At 40.1% G+C, this 21,707-nt stretch overlaps 2 protein-coding genes across 2 annotated transcripts; one reads left to right on the top strand and one right to left on the bottom strand.

Moving 5' to 3' along the window:
• Positions 1-7,727: 7,727 nt before the first annotated feature.
• cbx8b (chromobox homolog 8b) lies at positions 7,728-13,306 on the top strand. The gene is made up of 5 exons (XM_035397883.1): positions 7,728-7,882; positions 8,010-8,053; positions 8,344-8,409; positions 8,540-8,606; positions 9,719-13,306. Exons 1-5 carry the CDS (start codon positions 7,814-7,816, stop codon positions 10,562-10,564), a joined length of 1,092 nt encoding a protein of 363 aa, XP_035253774.1. The 5' UTR covers positions 7,728-7,813; the 3' UTR covers positions 10,565-13,306.
• Positions 13,307-17,250: 3,944 nt separating this feature from the next.
• Positions 17,251-20,795, bottom strand: c2h17orf67 (chromosome 2 C17orf67 homolog). The gene is made up of 4 exons (XM_035406653.1): positions 20,385-20,795; positions 18,826-18,926; positions 18,260-18,398; positions 17,251-17,613 (listed from the first exon to the last, which is right to left on the bottom strand). The coding sequence occupies exons 1-3, from the start codon at positions 20,437-20,439 to the stop codon at positions 18,282-18,284; spliced, it is 273 nt and encodes a 90-aa protein (XP_035262544.1). The 5' UTR covers positions 20,440-20,795; the 3' UTR covers positions 17,251-17,613; positions 18,260-18,281.
• Between the last annotated feature and the right edge of the window lie 912 nt (positions 20,796-21,707).

Here is a 21,707-nt window from a genome sequence, read left to right as displayed (position 1 = left end):
TGTGATTTAATTGTGTGCTATTAACATTACATTACATTACATTACATTTATTTGGCAGACGCTTTTATCCAAAGCGACGCACAAAAAGTGCATTTCATGGTCATAGACAACTGCTAAACACAGGTTCATTAAGGTACAATACTTATTTCTAGCCAAGAACACAGTTCGCACAGTGAACACTATTCTGACCTAACCTCTATTAACATGTCGTATCATTTGTCTAATCATTAAGATATATTTGACTGAAGTGAAGCTTTGACGCCAGCACAGATTAGCTATCCTTGATTCAAAAGAAGTTCGATAATTTAGAATTCATTATTACTTTAAGTCTTCATCTTAATTTCCATGCCATGAGTTAACTGGATGAGGAATTACTCGTATAAAACAGCTATAAGACGCAACAGAATATTTGACTTCATTTGAAAATATAGCCTATATAGCCTATTTTATACGCATGAAAACATGTCAAAGCGAGGGAAATGGTCATTTCTCATTCTTTTCCAGCAATTGTTTTGCCACGTGTCATGTATTTATTTAGTTATTTGTTGATTATGAGAGACAGCTTTAACAATAATATTGTATACGTTATGAGCCTATTAGATTTGTCCTCAAATTATAGGCTATCGTACAGTTGTAAATGGGAACATCCTTTTAATTAGAGAACAGTTGGCTCGGCAAAAGCAGACATGTCGCACTTTTGATGTATATAATTTTCCACTAACATGGCGGACTTTTAGTAAGAGTAGCCTAAGTAAAGTTGCTATTATATCGGCTCAAACTGCAATGCAGAAACAGGTAGCGAACCCGTTTCATTAGGCTACACCTAACAACCGCAAACCTCTGTCTGCATCGACCATTTCCTATTTCGCTGAGCCTATGAAAAAAAGCTGCTTTCGATATGTTTTCTGCAAGAGGACGAAAGAAAATGGCTGTCTCTTTCAGAGTTCATAGACTGTTGTGCGGCCGTAGTAAAAATACCGTATTGATAACCAGCAACGCACAGCGGACCTAATTTAACACCTGTCCGTGTTAGCCGATGACACCTGGCTAAACGATGCTGAAAGAGCCAATAAACGGGCTGCCTCATCTCTCTTGTAAAGCAGGGGAAGAATAAAGTGAGGCGACTATAAAATTGTCAGTTGCGTATTAATGCAAAACAGTAGGTTACGGTTTAAAATGCCTGTGACACCCATGCATGCTGTAATTCTAATTATAGGCCTGCCTAAGCAACAAACATTACCCGCGTGTTACTGTGTTCTTTTACCTAAAATGTTGGCAAGCCAATGGCTAATTAATAAGAGCTACCCTTTATTTGAATGTGATTGCTGAAAATACCCCCAACACAACCAAACGAAGAGACATCCTGGGATGCGTTGGGTTTTAAAAAATTAGCTTATTATTAGTCTTATTATTAGGCTATTTTTTGCAGGGATTCGACAAAGCTTTGACCTTAACTTCCAATAAGACGTGTTTTATTAAACAGCATATCATATATGCTTCAATTAACCTACACAATGACATTTATTTTAAGTAGCCTACCTTAGCTGTTTTATGGCCACGGATCACATTGCGATTGTACATAGTAAAATGTCCAGTGTTAATTCAACACTAACAGTTTTAATTCAACTCAATGTTGATTGTTAAGAGTTGAATTAACACTGACATTTTACTGTGAAAGACTAGGCCACATTATCACATTAGGGGACTGAAATGCAGCCATTCCGTCAAATTGCATGATTTTTCCCCCACATTTTACAATCGCGTTTCTTCTACTTCGTGCGTAGCCTATGGCCTATTGGTTTGTGAAGACAGACTAAAACTGCAACAAGCAGGCAAAATCATTTATTCAGCTGGCTCTTTTCATTAGACCCTCGTCCAAGCCTACAGGCGGTAGGCTGTATGTGGCTCATTAATGAAAGGAAATCCGACGGGCTTTTAATTGCAGGCGAGGAAGACTGTAATTATTAAAACGACGAGATTATCCATTTCTGTAATGCCTTAAGACCCAAGCGCAGTGCATGTAGCCTAGATAAGTAAGTGTGAAATGCAGCGCAGATGTTATATATATATATATATATATATATATATATATATATATATATATATTCTTTTTATTTTTTTCTGTTTCGTTTTTCAACGGCAATGTGTCGACGTTTTCACGTTCTTGCACAAAGAGCATATCGCCTGATGTTTTTTAAAAATGAAATATCTACAAAAGACAGACTGGTCCCTTCTTTTACGTGTAGTCTATTTCTTAGGCTGCCGATGTTGCCTTGTACTGAATAGGCTATACGACGGCATGCGTTAATAATTTGCTGTTTTATTTTTTAATTCAGCATAAAGACCTAAAAGCATATAGGCTACAGAATATAGTCGCCGTGATTCAAGCACCGTAGGTGACAAGTCTTGACTTTGAGGTTTGAGCTACTTCCTTTGGCGATGCACACTAATACACTCGAAGCCTGCTAAAAGCCTAAATCAGGTTTGCTCAAAATTAAATAAACGCTATACTATGAGTATACTAGCCTATGTTGAATTAGCTGAATACGCCATTTACAAAAGCATACTGGAGGTGTTTTGTTTCGAATGCGTGTGGCTTCCTTCTTTGCAGTGCATATTCTGCTTTGCACATTCTGCAGTTTTTTTACTCGCGAACGCTGGGTAAAGGCGGTTGCCCAGATACGAGCGAACCAATAATCGTTTAACAGGTCGACTGTGCGCCCATATACGGCTGTAACCATTGCTGCACTGCAGACACGCCGAGACCAATCACTCACACCACCATAAATGGAGTCCCGCAGCCTACTTTCCTGCCTGGATCGGATGCACAATGGACTGCTAGTTATGAAGGTTAAAGTCATGCTATGACGTATAAAATCTTCGCATTTCTTACATAAGGATTCATACAGAACGGATTAACCTAAATGCAGCCTACGTGTAGAGTTCTATTGTAAAATGTAGGCTACGTTTATGCAATAAGTGTCTTTCCCTTTGTCTCTGTTTGCTCGTGGGATTTACAGTACACCCCATTGTTTGTCCTGAAAATGTGGGCATGACAACGTGAATGGTCAAAATTCAATTCCGATTAGCATCTTTACTCTAGCACCGACGCACCAGCGTCAAGACAATTCTTTTGTCCCTCTCTCTCTCTCTCTCTCTCTCTCTCTCTCTCTCTCTCTCTCTCTCGCTCTCTCTCTCTCTCTCTCACACACACACACAGATAGACACACACCACCCTTCCTTTGGTTTGATTTGATGTATCATTTTCGGCTCTGCGTCATAATCGCCACCAAAATATTTCGGTATTTCAGTATAGTCTGTGGTAATCACATTGGGAATATGGGCTAAATAAGAAATAAGCTACATTTATATATATATATATATATATATATATATATATATATATATATATAATTGAATTGTAGATGTGATCTTAATGACACCCATTTCATAAGATTCATAAGCCTACTTTTTTCTTAATTTAGGCGAGATTTTGCAGCAGGAGAAGTACCACTTACGAATTCAAGGCATGTCTCAATCAATCGTAACCCCACCCCCACATCACCCGTCTTTGGCTCCTATTCTGTCTCAGAATGTATTTAGCCTACTGTATCAATGCTGAAGGCAATAAACCGCAATGACACCTGAAAATAATGTGCTACGTGTTAGCATGATTGATTCCGAAAGAACAAAACATTAGATTTTACAAAGATATTAACAATGCGAACCACACATTCTATTTTCCGTTTGACACCCTCAAGAAGTCTCACTTGCCTTTATGCAATTTCTTAGGCTTGTTGAACAATACATATCCATAATTCTCTTGATATTTAAAATTCTTTATTTAATCAAGTTGTGCATTGTGGAAAAACAATGTTTTGCATGAATGGCTATTTCCGAACGTCACTATTCTGTACATGAGAATTTGACGCGGCTGTCGGATATGCCACAATTCTGTTTTTTTTACGACGACAATTTCAAGCTAAATAGCCTACGTATGCGCTAGGTTACATGTATTTTCAGTGACCAAAAATCAAAATAGACTACTATACTACTAAATGATATGGGCTGGCCTATTGTGTCTATTATAACAGCCTACCCGTAGCGAAGAAAAGCATCAACGTCGTATCACTAATGAAAATAACTTCTAAGTTACGTTACGTTAATACGTAGCTACTTAAGTTTATTATGCTAAAGGCACTGAGAAGTATGATTTGTCTGCCTTGTTGGAATCTGGTTGATTTTTTCCATGACAACTCAAACAAATATTGTGGCTATTTTGTTCTATTAAAACGTGAACAGGCGGTTTCCCTTGAACGTCGGCTCACAATGAATTATGAAAATCACTATGACTCATCAATCCTGTTGCCAGCAGGTTCAATACCGAAACAGACTTTTTTATTTTGAGGATATAGAATGGGCGGCGGTCGTTGTAAATCTTTTTGTAGTTTCATACAAGTCACTTACAATATATTCATGTCCAAATTATAGCTATTATATGACCCTACACAGCTCAGTCATAAAAAAAATTATATCAATAAAGTGAACTTTGATTTCCATACGCATTGCTAAACCGGTATCGTAAACCCATATCGCAGCCAAATAAATTGTATGTTGTATGCTTTAAAAAATGTTAAAATAGCTAGCCTACATAATGTAAATTTTCTTCATTTTTGCTATCGTGAGGTTACTGATAGTCTACATCTCGCTCTTCTCTCTTTCTTTCATTCTTTCGTTCTTTCTTTTTGGTAAATATAAATCCACAGTGAGCACCATAAAAAAATAAAATCATTTTCAGAATTTATAAAACACGACATCAGAAATGCAGGCGCTAAAGGAGCATTTTTATAATTTTTTTTATTTAAAAAAATTGGCAACGTTCTACAATAATCGTAGGCTACGTGTGGGCTACTTAATTAAGGCACCTCAGTATTTCATGTTTCGTTCGCCTGCACTCTAAACTTCCTGTATATCATGTAGATTTTTAAAGACATAAATAACAGACCATTAAATCAAACTCCCAACGTATACGATCTTGGTTGCATTTTAATAGGTTTTCAACGAAGAACAATGCACACACCGAAAACATCGATCGGAAAATTAATTACGCAAACGGTAACCATAACAAAATCTTTAGTGGTTCCACTCCTGTCCTTTGCGCTGTGAAAGTTAGGCTGTGTATACCTAAAATAATATAAGCTATATAAAGTTTATGTTGAGGAGCGTTTTACTGGCAACGCAATATGGAGTTGGAGGTTATAGGCTAATTCACTGACCAGGAAAATTACATATAGCAATCTTAGTGACTGTTATTATTATTAGTATTAGGCTATTATTATTATTATTATTATTATTATTATTATTATTATTATTATCGATACAACTGTTCTTATTTAATTTTTTAATTTGTTATGATTCTATATTTAAACATAATCTAGAGTTGCTGTGCCTTTCTCTGATTTAATTGGTAATTACAACCTATTTTATATTTTCATGTTACAAGATCATTTCTTTGGCAACCACATTTGAACTTCGTTAATAATACTAATAATGATGATAATAGGCCTCCCACCTATCACTTGAAATTCCATTTGTTTTGTATTTTATAACAATTCGAAAGCCAGTTATCAGAGGATGTTCTGTTGAAACAGTATTTTTAAAATTTGTATTGCGTATATTGTGTTGTTGTTGTGAGTGTGGGGTGTGTGTGTGTAAGCTATATTTAGAAGCATTTTAGCATACGACTAGCGAACCCATGCAAGACAAAACAACATATAGCCTAGAGAAGGGAAGTAATCAAATAAATCAAAGCTAGCCTACTCACTTGAACAGTAGTCTAACTGCCGATTGCCCACAAAACAAGAAGTTTTTTAAATTTATTTGGCTAACAATAAATGGGCCATAGAGAAGTAACATGTTAAGCAACAGTCGATTTAGCAAATAAAGTTAATTTGGGTTATTACACACTTTTAATCGAAGGCGTTCAATTTTCTGAGACTCTCAAAGGGACTTTTTTATCGCCATTTTTTTCGTAATGCCTACATAGACATAATGCGAACATAAAATATTAATGATTGTTACGCAGTTGTTTATTTGAAGAGATTACTTAATTAAGGGGATGCAAGTGTGTATAGTTTCTCATTGGGCGGTTGTAAACTGCAGCAGCTACTTAACAAACATGCCGGAGATGGAGAACTTCATTTTTTTTATCTTCAATTGAGTAGCGCCTCCTTTTCAGTCAACACAGCCTGGCTCTCAGTCTCTTCACAATCATTGCAAAACTGCTGGATTCCAAAATTCCGATTTTATTAGCTAGATTTACATGTGCTTGATTTGTTTGTGTTTAATCTAGGCTAATTCTAAATTCCTGCTATAATTAGTAACTTTTGATGTTGTTCACATTGATATTTTGATTTCAGTGGGAATAGCCGAGCCCAGGGTCATGCTTTATCCCTGTAAGGTGTAAGATCACAAATGTGATAATTGTCTTTAATTGAACGTTCCAATGCTGATGACATAATCACTACTAGTAACGGAACGCAATGGAATTCTATATGACCTTGACTTAGAATTTTGACAAAACATTCCGAGAAACCTACGCTTCAAAGGCTTAAGGTGGAAGATCACAAATACGTACCTAGGATGTTCTTAACTGAACATTCTAATGCTGATGTAACAATGCTGATCATTGAAAGCAATGGGGTTCTAGAACTCGGACTTAAAATTTTGAATAATTAATTAATTAATTTTCAGAAAATCTACTCTTCAAAGAGTTAATGGATCCACTATGGTTTGTTTCCTATCGAACGACCTGGCTACAGTCTAGCTTCACGGGCAAACTGATAGCCTACAGACTAGGCCGAATATGTTTATAACCAGCTGGCCTATAGTTTACTTGATAAGTTAGAAATTAATGTATAATTAACATTAGCCGACACTGATATAGGTACTATATTTTAATGCTTTTCGAAGAATCGATTGTAATTTACAGGATTGTATCCTATTAAAAACTACGTAATTCCAATTTAACCAACTTGGTTATTAGACTAACCTATTAATTTCGACTAACAATGTTAACAAGTCGGTGAACTGATGACTATCATGGCTACACTACTCTGTAATCTACTTTTGGTGGATAGCCAAAAACCACTTCTATTGATAACTAGTAACCATTTAACAAGAAAGGACAGAAGTTACCAAAATGATAAATAATATAGCCTAGTAAATACTGCAATGCCGAGTATCTAACTTTATTTTTAAAAATCTTTGATCAGGACGACTTGTCAGTGAACAAGGTCATGGGACTGTAGATCGCAACTCAGTAAAGTCATAACGTGACAACGTCATTCAGCATTGGTCATGTAGATTATTTCTTTCTGGTCACCGAGTTTCGAAGGAAAACCGTGCGCCTGCACCGAGATCTGATACCCGTGCAGTGGGGTTGCTCCATGAACGAAGTTAGGTTGACAATTGGACGGTCCAAATTAGGGACGGAATTGGAAATACATAGCCCTGGACGCAAAATTATTAAAAATTTCTTTCTGGTCACAACTTCAGCCACTTCAACCACAGACTTTTAGCATAGGCGTAACTTCCTCTCAACAAAAAAGCTCCTCCCCTTAATTTAGAAACCCAGACACGTAGCAACAGTTGAACCAATCGAGTACTTCAAAACTGTTCCACCGACAGCGGTGCCTGGCAACACATTAGAAACGTGATGACGTCTTTGCTGGGTTATGAGTATTATGGGCTGTCTGGAATTCACCAGCTAGCCAGTGGAGAGAAAAATATCTAACGGTAGATAGAAGTAAACATGGAGCTGTCGGCTGTCGGGGAAAGGGTGTTCGCTGCCGAATCCATCATCAAACGGCGAATAAGAAGAGTATGCGAAAATCTCCACGAACTTTATTTGTTCTTGCAAACACATAGCCTATATTTACATATGAACACCAGATCACTGCTGCCTTGCTAACGAAGTGTTTTCTTTCTATTCGTGATTGCTCTCACAGGGTCGATTGGAATACCTTGTGAAATGGAAGGGTTGGTCTCCGAAGTGAGTATGCTTAGATAGCCATTCGAACATCGCTAGCCGAGGGTAGGGTAGTAGGCTACGTTTTGCTAGTTAGCTGGTGTATGCACAGCGAACACGCTTGCTAGCTATATGGTCTGTGATTAGCGAGCTTGATCACGCTTGCTCGCAGTGAATGTTAAACGTTAACAGACTGCGCTGTACGGTGAATGTAGTCTTGGTGTGTGATGCATATAATGTTTGTTAATCGCTAGCTAGCTAGCTTTTTAGTTAGCTAATAATACAGTACTCAGTCCTATGATTCCTTTGATAAGATACAGCACCTGGGAACCGGAGGAAAATATATTGGACTCCCGCCTCTTCGTCGCTTTCGAAGAGAGGTAAGCTGCCAACAGAAGGCCCGTGTAAGCATGCTAGCTACGACTAGCTAGCTGTTTCCCAGTGCAGGCGTGCATTTTACTTCGCCCTGCAGCCTTACATGTGCAAAATGGATATCGTGTGTTATTGCAGAGAACGTGAGAGGGAGCTCTTTGGGCCAAAAAAGAGGGGACCCAAACCGAAGACGTTTCTTCTAAGGGTGGGTATCTAGCTAATAATTGTTGTGTATCAAGCTTACTGAAGAGGGAGTAATCGACGAAATCAGCTTTCTCGTGTTGGTCAACGTGTCAGGCATAAACAAACCTCCGTCTGTCTCCACCCACTTTGACTTATGGGGCTATTCAGTCTATCCGCAGGGGTTTCACTGTCATTAATTACAGTGCTTTTTAAGGCTTATTAGTTTTGGAAAACAGTTGGATTTGATCGCACTTGGATCATATGCAATCACTGCCGTTCTTATTTTGGAATATCTTGTGAAGTGTAACAACAAAATGTATTTTATAACTGTTACGATTGGGTGATATGACTGCTTTTAAAAACCTTGCACACAGTGTGGCATTGTGCTCTTAGCTTGTGTTTTATCATAAGCAATCTACATGCTTTTATAGTGAAGAGCAGTTAAGTAGGTTTAAGTTACATTTTTAATAATTTTTTCATTTTAATTTCAAGTATAGAGACTTGGTGTACTGGGAGTCTTTATTTTGTTGAGATCCAGTTTATTTAAAGAGGTTTCCTTTTAGATGGTACTTTTTAAACTGCAATGTAAGCCCTTGGACAGTTTTGCTCCTCTTGTAAATATTTAACCCTATAAACAAAGATGAAATTTTATGCATTTACTTGGACCCTTTTTGGCCACCTTACCTCAACATTTATGTGGCGGATATATTTCAACTATATGAGTGCACATTATCTATGCCAGATATGCATGTCTAAACTGCAACTTTCTGAAGACTTCACTAAGATGAGAATGTAATGGCAGTGAACCTTTACATTGAAAATTTCTGTGTTCAAAAATAAACATAAATAATAATTCTGTAACTGAACACGGTATCAGTGTGGACACTCAGAATTTGCCAAAGGGTTTGTGATTGACTGTTGTTCAAACCTTTCAGAGACGCAAATGTTGGTGAATATAGTGGCAAATTTTGTCTTGGCAGTATTGCAGATTGTATGCTGTTGTACTTGGATATTTACTCTGCTGATTTTGGCTAAAAATGGTTTGTGGTTTGAATCTGCCCGTGCTGACTTCTTTGGCGTGCCATTTATCGCCAGCTATGTCGTGACACCTTTGCTCCGCCGCTGCTTTCACAGGCTCAAGCTAAAGCCAAGGCCAAGACGTACGAGTTCCGGAGCGAAGCCGCGAGGGGGATTCGGGTTTCGTTCCCCAGCCCGGAGCCGGTCGTTACCCCCAGAGCTCGGGAGGGCCTGCGGGCCGTGGTGCCCACCATTTTCCCTCCCAGCACGGTCAACAGGGGGGAGAGCGTGCGGATTCGGCCCCTGGAGCCCGCGCGGGAGCACCGGCCCGCGGCCGACAGGTTGGCCGCCGCGCCCAAGAAGAGGGGCCCGAAACCCAAGCTGCGCTTCAAAGAGGGCCTGGGCGGCGGCGGCGGCGGCGGTGGCGGGGGCGGGGGCCCGCCCCAGGAACCCGCCAAACGGCGGTCCGAAGAGCAGGCGCACTACGGGCCGGTCAAGCTGGGCAAGCACGGCCCCCCCGAGGCGGAGAAGGCGATTAAGCTGGCGCGGAGGCAGCAGGAGGAGCCCGGCTTCGGCCAGCAGAAGCCGGGGATGAGGGCCGCGCCCGGCGAGACCGTCCGCCACTACGGCCTGGACCGGAGCGTGTACTTGCACAGGGCCGCGCTGGACGCGCAGAACTGCCGGACTAAGGAGTGCCCGGCCGCCGCGTCCCCCCCGCAGCCCCGGCTGAAGCACCTGTCGAAGAACAGCGGCTACCAGCCCGACGGCTCTCCGAGGGACCAGCCCTCCCTCGTTGCCAAAATCCCTGTCTCCAGGATCCTCGGGGAGCCGGATGAGGATTCGTGGAGCCCCTGCCTGAGCAACGTGGAGAAGGTGGTGGTGACAGACGTGACCACAAACTTTTTAACGGTGACCATTAAAGAGAGCAGCACAGATCAAGGCTTCTTCAAAGACAAAAGATGATTCTTTTGATTTTTCTTTTCAGGACTTTGTTTTTTTTTAAGACTTCCTTGTCAAATTTATTTTTGCTGGAGGAGAAAAAAAAAAGAAAAAAAAAACCATTTAACATTTCAAATGTTTCTATGTGTATACCTGTACAGGAAAAAAAAGATTATATATATATATATATTAATTTGTGTGTATGTAAATGTTAGACGTGTATTTAATGTAAAGACCAAATGAAATGAAGTCCTTGGGACTGTGTATATATATATACACATATATACAGGCATATATCTTTTGTGAAGGATTGCATGTCAAACATGTTGGCTTTATGCGAATTTGTATGTGCACACAAATGCAGACATTGTATCATGATTGCCGTTCAGAAGCGGGAGTGTAATTTGTCCAAGCACGCTTTCTGCATAATACAGAAATATCACCAATTGAGGGGGAAGCATTGGGTGAGATATTGCAGATCAAACAAAAACATGCAAGACAGTTAACTTTTGTATTACTCAATGTATTATGTGATTAATTTGTATAATTAGTAAGGAAAACACTGGATTATGGAAAGTATGTTAATTATTTTAAAAAATGGCCCAGTATTCCGGTTTGGATTATATGTGATTAAACATCTATAAGATGTTTCATCATTGATCTGCATATTCATCCGTTCTATGTGATGGCATATTTGAGCTCTTAGTGTTACAGACGAAGTGAACGAGACAAAAAAAAAATGTAAACTTAACTTAAATGTAAACTTTTGCTTATACTCAAAGACGAAGTTTTTACGTTTTAACTGTTAGAAGGTTTTGTCTTTAAATAACAGCTTCCTGAGATATATTTTAAGAAGTCGTATATATCATCAAACACTTGTCTTTAGGAGAAAGATTAGAGGCACTTTTTTTTTTGTTTCTTTTTATCGCTTGATGAAATGTGCTTTGGTGGTTCCGAACCCTTTAAATGCTTACAATGGGCGTCTGTATTTCACACAGCTAGTGCGGTTCTGAAACCGCAACTGACGTAAACGGCTGTAATTTTGCTTATGAGCCACGTTGTAGTAAATATTTCTGCAAATGTACTGTGAATTTAACTGTAGTGTTTTGTTCAACTTACTTTGAAGGTCTAAACAAACCGACGGTTTTCCGAGATCATGCATGGATTTCTACGCACTGCTTTTATATTTTCTAAACTCATATCCTACTGAATGGGGCATTTTGGTTCCTCTATACAGCATCACTTTCTTTGTCAATGCGTTCTATTTTGCTATGGAAAAGTGCGTTGTTGAAGAATTCGTTTAAGGACATTATTAATTTTTTATTACGGCTCCAATGATTCTTCAGGCTTTTAATAAAAAAAAGTGTTATAGAATCAGAAATGTTTGAATATTGCAAATAGCGCAGGATATTTCTGTTCATTTTATTATGTCTATAATTTTTTCCTACATTTTATAACATTCGAGTGATTTCAGCTTTTCTAAAGTTGGTCTTAAAGCTCACCTTGCAATAGCTTATATAAATGTACTTTTTATGTTCTTAACAAGCCCTGTTTCTTTGAACCGTTCTAAGAAAAGGATCTCAGCTGCTGGCGTGTTTTTTATTTTTGTTTTTTATTTAATTTTTTGTTAATGCGCTTGAATAATCCGTTAGTGTGTTGATTATGGTACTAGTCGAAGTGGGTTCAATTTAATCTTCATTTCACTGGTTATATGTATGAAAATTAGCCTGAATTCGTAAATAGGATGTCGGCAACAGATGGTCGTGGCATGCTGTACCTGCGTCTTCCGGCGTACACAAATAGCTTGATTCTGAAAGACAGATTGCAAGGAAATGAAACAAATCGTTGCTAACGAGTAATAAACGCAATTGGCTCCTGCATTATATTATGTAAAGCGGAATTTGGACGGGATCCAATCAACATTAACCTTGGTTCCACGTTTTTTTTTCCTAATTCACAAAACGTAGTTTGGCGAATTAGTGGTAGCTGAACTCACCACACTACGTTTGCGTTGAATGAAAGTAGCGATTACTGTTAATTGAGAGTCAAGGACATATGTTGTGTGGCTTGTACTTAGCCGCGTCCAAAGAAACGCTGTCTTAAGAGCTCAAGACACAATTAAATTCTTGCAACAACTGACGGACGCGGTAAGGCGCCATATATATTCCAATGAGATTTTTCGGTACTCATTTAATGTCGTAATTGTAGACGAAGTCATCACTGCGGTTGCGAATATTTGGTCTCTTGCGTTCTTAATGATTGGAAAGGGTGATTTTTTCTTGTGCGGTTTGATATGACACGCATTTTAGGCCAAGGAGAAAACTAACACGTCGAAAATGCACACAATTGGATTCAAAATAAAAGGGGCAATAAGGGTTCAAATTCAAATAGCATCAACGGGGATAGTTTTATATCTTCAGCTGAGCCCGTGCGTCTTATAACGTGGGGCGAATTTAACCGTCCCATGACGACATTTTATTTGGTTTAAATAAATTAATTGGACAAAATAGTCAAGCTAAAGCACAAAAAATAGAATAATGGTTCCTGGTGTCATGCGCAAGTGGAATTATGTTTTTTATTAGATATATTATTGGATGATTTTTTTCGGGATAGACCGGCTGCCCGATCAGCTAGGTCCATTAGTTGGACCCTTCATACATTTTAAAATACATCTGAGTCTAATTTAAAATCGATCTTATTCTATACTGAATAGGTTAAAGATACCAGATTTATTTTTCAATAAAGCAACCAAACCTGCTGACGTAACGTCGTAACTTTTTTAAAGCTGAAAATATGGGGATATGTGTTGAATGGTTACAGTTCAGGGAAGACCTTTAATGACAACAGCATTCTCGTGCGGGGCCGCGCGCAATACACGCAGCTCTCGGGTTGACTGACTTGACTATGTTTAATTATAACAGCTAAAACATAGCCAAATGTTGCACTGCCAATAAATGAGACAGATTTCTATCTCAACGGGACTGGCCTGCACAAAGAAGGGATGAATAAATAATGGATAGCCTATGCATGATTTTTTTTTTTTTTAAAACAACCATTTGAAACGACTGGAATCGTTTAATGAACTGATTAAATGAGCACGGGCCGCTGTCAAACCTGACGTGCAGCGGTAGGCTTTAGGTGCAGAAAAGCTCCAGTGTTTATTCTCACTTTTTTCAATATTCAACTGTAACACATTTTGCAATCAACAGCCTACCTAGCCTATTGTTTGTGGTTACACAGTGACGGGTATTAGTGGCCCAGTGACAAATAAACAAACAGATTAAATCAACACGACACTGTGTTGCATGAAGAAATGTCAAATCCCCTCGTGAACCTGAACACTAATATGCGGATGAGCTAACAGCGGTTTGTTGTCTATGAAAGTTAACTTCTATGTCACCGCGCGCCATGCTGTGGTATCTTTTTTTATTCTTCTGGGCTATGAATATTTGTTGGGATTTCCATGGTCTCCTCTGGGAAATGGAGAAAATCCTCAGCGGTCTGATTAGTTATTTTCCTCTAGTGGAACGGTGTAATAGAAAATTCACCCCAAAAGGTTCTATATCTCAGCAACTGAGATTGTGTGTGTGCACGCGAGCGTGTGCGTATGTTGTGGAAGAAAGATTTATCATTTTATACTGTAAAATGCCGCTCATATACGCCGTGGTGGATATAATTATTTAACCACCAGGCTGCCTGAAAGAAGCTATACTGCATAAGAAGCATACCACAATATGACGAATTGTTGCTCACTTTTGGCCTTGGGTGTTCGACATTCTCCCTGTGAGGTTATTGTATAAAAACCGAAAATGACCCATATAGTACTGCAGGAATGTCTCTGGCAACATTTTATTTATTTATTTATTTATTTATTTATTTATGCATGCGCGAGTCTTAGTGCCGTGGTTTTACAATGAGACTACTCTTTGGCCTCTTAAAACCATATTACCTTAAAAATGTAATTTGTTCAGAAATCAAATTTCAAACGAATAGACTTTGCCTGCATTAAAGGGCTATCTAATGGTGCATGCTCGCGGCCGGCAGCACGTTTCTCGGAGTGATAATGTCTCGCGTTTTTAGTGTTTAATGTTGATTTTTAGCCATATTTCCTCAGGTACGTTTTCCAGGCCTTTATTCAGTCTCGCACTCACAACAGAGGACGCTGGCAAGACGCAAGGAAAGGGCAAGCGTCATTACGTCAGCAAACGATGCTGCGTCTCTGACTGTAAGAGAACGTTTTTGATTTCCTGACGTGGAGCTATTATCAGTGTCGCTCTTCCCATTCTACTTGCCACGTGAATTCACACAAATATTTATTGCAGTGGAGTACACTCACCCTAAGGCGAATACCAGCAGTGCAGCCAGATGTAGTGCAAAAACTGCAGTCCACCTCACCTGAAGCACCAAAGTCAGAACCTTAAAAAAAAAACTTACAAACTTCAAACAATATGTCACTTGTGTTACCAGGCTGAGCAAGATATTAGATCTTTGTTATGGTTCATTCAAGGACACCTATTACAGTAACTGGTCCCTCTGCCCCTATTGGGCTCAGCGAACCAATGTGTTCCCTTTTTTTTTTTTCGATAGAACTGGCCATAGATGTAAAGATTTGGTCTGAGGAGCCTGTTCTTCATCTCCCGTCTCCAGGGATGCTTTGATTGAACAACTGGGAGATGTTCAAGGACTCCTGTACTGACCCAACTTACTGAAATTGTCAGTACTTATATTACTTTCTGTGCAAACATGATTATTCCCCATAAAATGATAAAGGTCTATCCTAGCAACAAGCCTTTGATGTCAAAGCCATTAAAGTATACCCTGAACAGAAAGGGGGGGGGGGGGGGGGGTGTTTTTGAAGGGGGGTGAGATCTGCGATACATGTATGAGCCAGTGAAGGATATTAAACTTGATATCAGAAGCGCCAAACAAGAGTATATAACCAAGCTAGAAAGTAGACAGGCCACAAAGAACCATGGCTGAGCATATTCTTGTATTAAAATAAAACAGTATTTGCATAGACCAAGGCAGAAACAATAGTATTAACACGGATAGTTTTAGGTCAGACACCAACCTTGCCAATACTCTCAGTCAAATTTTGCCTGAGATTTGGCCAGTATGATTTAGTAGGCACATGGAGATGCTGAGTGGCGAACTCTAAGGATGCTGCACTTTTTCTTTGAATGGAGAGATGTGGGAAAAATCTCTCCTGTAACTCTAAAAGTAAAGAGCCCAGGTCCAGACAATATTGGCCTTTAGGTTACAAAACCAGTTCCTTACCCGTTATACTACAATCAGTGCCTGTGCAAGGCCAGGTCTATTCTTCTAACACTGTTCCCATCCTCCTTACAGTGAATTCCCGCTACTTGCCTACAGCTGCAGCTTTAGGCCTCCAAGATGTGGAGTTGGCAGGTGTAGAAGGGCCTTTGTACCTGCAGCGATGGCATTGTTAGGGGCCATCTTTTCGTCTAGTGCCTTTTATCCTTATGGAAAAGCATTCTTTTTGTGTTGTGTTTTATTTATTATGTGTGCTGAATATGTATTGTCCTGCGTCGTTTATCGTTTTTAACCACTGGTTGTCGGAATTATTTCATGGCAACGTAAATCCCCCTTCGGGTACAATAAAGGTTCACCTTGTACCTTGCTTATGAAAGCAATGCGATTAGATTTCTTCCATTCGGTTGCTGTAAGCTCATAAAAGCGATGATGTCGTTGTACAAATGAGGACTACTAATTTAATATTCATTTGTTTGGCCAGTTTTATCACACGTGCAAGCTTGTTGAATGCAATGGCAAGAATTGCCCTGCTCTGACTTTGACATTTGAATTTTAAGCTGAATAATATTCTACTTGGCTAATTCGATTATGATTTGCTAATTAAAGGTGTGGTTATATGTAGGTTTATTTTTCATATGCACCAGGTTTCAATAGTTATGAACCAGTTTATGTGGGCTACAAATTGTTTCCCATTGTTATTTTAAATTATTTACTAGGTAGATTACCAGGTCCAACACTTACGCCCAGTCAGAATTAAATGCACACAAAAATCGATTTATGTTGGGGTACAGTAATTTAGCTGTCCTGGAGTGTTATTTTTTGTTGAGAACTCACTTTCTTGCCTCTTGGCTCAGGGACACAACTGTGTAGTGCACACTGTTTGGGTGACGTATCTGCAGTTTTTGCCTGTAAGGTCAACGTGTTAAACAAAGTCTCACCAAACTCCACTATTGGCTGTGTATGGTAGCATAGTTTAACTCCCATTCCAGCAATTGATGCAATGATTGTGGTCCATAGATAAGTGGTTATCTTGCTGCTCGGTCGCCTTTGTAGTCTGTCGCATTGTGCAGTTCATAACCACCGAAGCCCCAACAGATGTGCCAGAACTGTCACCTCCCCGTGGAATTACCACTTACGTGAAGAAGGGCATCTGGAGCATCCGGCAGTGTCAGTTCAGTTTAAATATGGTAGCGTACCACCAGATTTCATCACTCACCCTGGGACTGGGTTTGTGTCAATCTTGTTTGTGTCGACTCACAAAATGTGCCAGTCCCTCCCACAAACTAACCGGTATTTTCCGAGGCTAATTATACCACTTCCTTATTCAGATGTTTTCTCTGTTTTTTCACAAATCATGGAATGCGCATTTCAGAATCTCCTTTGAAAGATTTTTTTAAAAAGTGAAAAACAAAGGACTAACTGACTATTAGCACAAGCATTTTATTAGTTCATATTTTTAAAAGCACTTATTGTGGGCTAAACATATTAAACATAATGTCTAGATATCTTGCTCCTCTCTATATTCAGCAGAGTCCCCACTTGCCCTCCTAATGGCAGCACAACAAAGTTCAGATAGGGATCTACTAGTGTCCTAGTGTACTAAAGCATTGCCTTGAATTAATATTAAATATATACTCTATACGTGGCTGGACAGCATCCCTGCTGAGGACACAATGGCCGACACATTTACGAATAAGGACGAAGCAGAGAGCGCCTAGACACGCTTGAATGCTTCTTATTGGCATATCCGAAATGCTTCATCTTCATCTTGTTAGCTTCAGAGTCCCTCTGTGTTGACACTGCAGAGAGGGAGAATCCGTCAATGCCAGAGCTTTCATGAGGTAATTTTGATAGCAATACTAGCAATTTTTGGCAATGTTGTTAACTGAACCAACCTGGCTCAAATACAACGTGTTGCTCATGGAAAACACAATGGGCCTGATTTACTAAGACCTTTCACATGTGCAAAACCTTTCTGCGAATGCAAAATGAACGACACTGCCAATGATTGGTGCAAAACACATACCATAACCAGTCATTGGTCACGTTATTGGTTTTGCTCGAAGTTAAAATGTTTAGGGCATGCTAATGGTCTTGGTAAATCAAGGTTCTGTGTGTTTTGGGCATCGGTTTGACAAGGAGGTATTGATTGAGAGGAAGAGGCATATCATCAGAGGGGTTTAAAAAAGAAGCAGTGGTTGGATCCATGCAGACCTGGGTCAAACACGTATTTGTTTTGGATTCAAATACTTTTCTGTCCTCTATTGATCTTGCCTGGTGTGATTGAGCCTGCCAAAATGGCCAGAAGGCAGGGGGTTGCAATTTTTGACAGTATTTCATTGGCTCCAACACACCAGACAAGAAGTATTCGAAAACCAAAACAAATACGTATTTGACCCAGGTCTGGTTCCGTGCTACTTGTCGTCCAGACAGGCTGAAGGAGACCTTGGTGTAGCGGTCCTTAGGGTCACACGGGGTGGCCATAGTTCCTGTCGCAGTGAGGGTAGCAGTGGGGATTGAGCCAGTGCTCCAGGTTGGTCTCACGAGCCCTCTGCTCCAGCCTCTGCATCTGCAGCATGTGCTCCTGGACGAGGGAGAGGGACAGACCAGAACAGGCGGCGGAACTTATTCAAAAAGGAGCGGGGGTGGGGGGGGGGACCCGAATGACATGAATACGTATGTACACAAAAAGTGTCGTAAGGTGAAGCAGATCAAGCAAGTATTTGTTCAAAATGGAGGAGACAGAGATGAGAAGATGGAGGACAATAAAGAGGAGGCGAGTGTAAGATTCTGGGGGAGTCTGCAGTGTTTCCCCGTGTGGCATAATCGTACTCGTTCCTGGTTTAATGACCGAGTGAACAAACATTCGTTTTCCTGAAGGGGTTTGGCTGAAAGTTTCTGGCCCCCGAAAAACTCATCCTCATTGGCTCGTCGGTGTAATTACAGAGCGAATGAACATTCGTTTTCCTGAAGGGGATTGGCTGAAAGTTTCTGGCCCCCGAAAAACTCACCCTCATTGGCTCGTCGGTGTAGCCCGCCTTTCTGGGCTGCTCCTGTCGCTTGCTTCGGAGAAGCTGCTTGGCTAGATTCTCTTTGATGATGGGAGAGGCATCTGCCAACAGGGGGAGAGTGGTGAGATTCAGCCCACTGATCTCAGACTCAAAACCTGGAGGGTCTGCTTAATTTAAGTCACTGATTTGGTAAAGAGTCTGCATACAGTGCTTCCAAGGCCTAAATTGGCAGCTGATGGTGATGGAATCACAAAAGAACAGCAGTAACTATGACCTTGGAGTTTTATACCCCTGATTTAGCCAGTGTTGTCTTCTTCACAGAGAACTAATTAATTATTATTAAAAAATAAAAATAAATAAATAAATAATAAATACTTCCTAACAAATAGGTTTGTAAACACTGTGGTTGATTCATATACTTCTGGGGAATTTTTCTCTCTTTCTTTATTCTTTTTTTTTTGGTTAAAAACTGTAGATTTACTTATTTAAAATTGTTTTATCTAATCTTTCTTGTATTAATCAAATGTCTGAACCCACGGCTGTTGTTCTTTTTTCTGTAGGTTTACAAACAAATCCCTTTTTTTATTTTTTTTAATGCGAGCGTGAGATGGAGAGATGGAGAGAATCCCCCCCCCCCCCTCCCCCCCAACCCCCTTAGTGGAATTCTCTCCATCTCCGAGCAGAATGCCATTAGGGCCTGTTTTTGGTGGAGCAACAAAGTGCCCATTCATTTTCCCCTCCCTCCAGGGATGGGGGCTCTTGGAGCACGTGACCCAAAGGCCAACCTGTGACGGGGGAATGGAAATGAACCTGGCTTTCCAAACACCGCCAGGCACCCAGCAACGTGGCAAGCAGCGCCGATGGTCCACTTTAAGAAGCGCTGCACACACACACACACACACACACACACACACACACACACACGCACACACGCACACACACACGCACACACGCACACACACGCACACACACACTGGGGCCCTACGCAGATCAACCAGTGTGTATTTACACATGTATGGCAAAGCTTAGAAATACCACTGTGGATTTTAATATTAACTTTGTTCATTGTAGCACAAGAATGAAGAAGGAAGCCAAACAGGTTGCAGTCATACTGAAATTAAAGTGTTTATGTAGTCACTGAGATTTGAAATCTAGACGACAGACATATGACATAGGCTACATTTCCTTGCATACTTTTAAGAAGTGCATACTGTCACTGTTTGAAAAACTGAAATTGCTGGAAATGTTTTTCAATGTAATAAGTATATAATATATATAATATATATAATTATATATAATTATAGTATATAATTCGTACATTTTGATCACAATAGTAAATGTTTGTGTCAAGGTATTTGTTTACATGACCTCTTTTGCAGGTGATTGTCAACTACTCAGTACAAATTGACAGTGCCTTGCACTCTCCTCAACTGCATAAAATCATACCTGACAGATGTGGAAAATTTAAAGACATTGATTATTCTGCAATGTGATTAGTCGTTAGCACAGAGGATTAAGAGTCGGTCAGTGCAGTTAAAAATTGTATTCTCTCAGCCTACCTGTTAGGACGACCAGCAAGGCCAGACACAGAAAAAACGCAGCGAACTTGTTCATTTTCGCCGTTCCTCTTCACTGTCTGCTTCTTTAGCACTGAAAAGTATTTCTGTGAAAGTGAGAAGTAAGATCGGTTCTTACGTCACTCTACATTTCACACGGCTGTGAAAACATGTGGGCAACGTTTGCTCTCCGTTGCACGCTTTACGCTAGCAGGTGTTTTCAATGTAGTCTACAGTCGTGGATTTATTTTTCATAACTGGGTCAGAATGTTTTTTTCTGCCGTTTGCACGAATGACCTCATCAATACGACAGACAGCGTGAACTTTTGTGTCATCTTGCTCGGCATTAATGCCGATTTAGTTATATGGATTGTATAGCAGGATGCAGTGTTTCTCATAACCACTAGATGGTGTGCCAGGCTCAGTTTTCGCAAAACGAGTTTAACGGATCATAGCAATTTAGCCACGTTTCGATCACTTGAATTCAAGAACTAGATTTATATGCGCAGTGAAACATAGTATCAATAAAACTAACTTGATAAAACGAACTCGAAATATTAAATTTAAAAAAGTTTGGTGAATGATGGATTGTGAATGTGAAAACATTTTACAATAATAAGAATGTGTTTGCAACCCAGTGAAATCACAATAACACAACATTTTCACAGTTTTCCACAGCCTGAAAAAGTATGTGCCAACGTGGGTGGAAACACTTGAGTGTAAAAACATGGCCAACACTTTTAAATTGTGACCATACTTGTGAAGGGCAGACTCTTTGGTCTCTTAGAACCTGGACCACTTTACAGATTGTGGTGTTCATCACAATGCACCCTGCAAATCGGCAGCCTGTCTAGGGTGTATTCATGCCTCTTGCCCAATGCATGATGGGATAGGCTCCAGCACCCCTCCGCGAGTCGTGACCATAGATAATGGATGGATGGATAGACATGCCATATGTATGTTCTGGTCGGGGTTTGCCCATTGCACCAAGCCTTTCGATAGGCACACCATACGTACATAGTTCACACTCCCTCTCCCTCTGCCCCAGCTGGTGTATTTAAATGTGTTTTATGGAGGTTAAATAGCTGTCAGTGAAAGGAAACAGGGCTTTGTTGTGATTGGGAGCCACATGCCCCCCCACCCCCCCAAATCCGGAACCATCAGTCTGTGTTATCACCCCCCCCCCCCCCCCCCCCATCGGGGCCACTAGTATGCCTGGGGGGCTCAGGGCCTCATGAATAAATCCACAATAAATTCAGCAGCTGAACACATTCTGCTCTAGTCGCCATTGTTCTCTCTCTTTCGAATGCTCTTTAAGTGCTGTTG

Source organism: Anguilla anguilla, chromosome 2 (assembly GCF_013347855.1).
Source record: "Anguilla anguilla isolate fAngAng1 chromosome 2, fAngAng1.pri, whole genome shotgun sequence".
Taxonomy (NCBI): Eukaryota; Metazoa; Chordata; class Actinopteri; order Anguilliformes; family Anguillidae; genus Anguilla; species Anguilla anguilla.
The sequence above is the reverse complement of the archived record's forward strand: the minus strand, read 5'-3'. Positions and strand labels throughout refer to the sequence as shown.

Coding starts and splice junctions, on each gene's coding strand:
- c2h17orf67 (XM_035406653.1), bottom strand. CDS start 20,439: ATGAACAAGTTCGCTGCGTTTTTTCTGTGTCTGGCCTTGCTGGTCGTC. Junction 18,927..20,384: donor CTTGCTGGTCGTCCTAACAG/GTAGGCTGAGAG, acceptor CCCTGTTGGCAG/ATGCCTCTCCCATCATCAAA. Junction 18,399..18,825: donor ACACCGACGAGCCAATGAGG/GTGAGTTTTTCG, acceptor TCCCTCGTCCAG/GAGCACATGCTGCAGATGCA.
- cbx8b (XM_035397883.1), top strand. CDS start 7,814: ATGGAGCTGTCGGCTGTCGGGGAAAGGGTGTTCGCTGCCGAATCCATC. Junction 8,410..8,539: donor TTCGTCGCTTTCGAAGAGAG/GTAAGCTGCCAA, acceptor GTGTTATTGCAG/AGAACGTGAGAGGGAGCTCT. Junction 8,607..9,718: donor CGAAGACGTTTCTTCTAAGG/GTGGGTATCTAG, acceptor CTGCTTTCACAG/GCTCAAGCTAAAGCCAAGGC.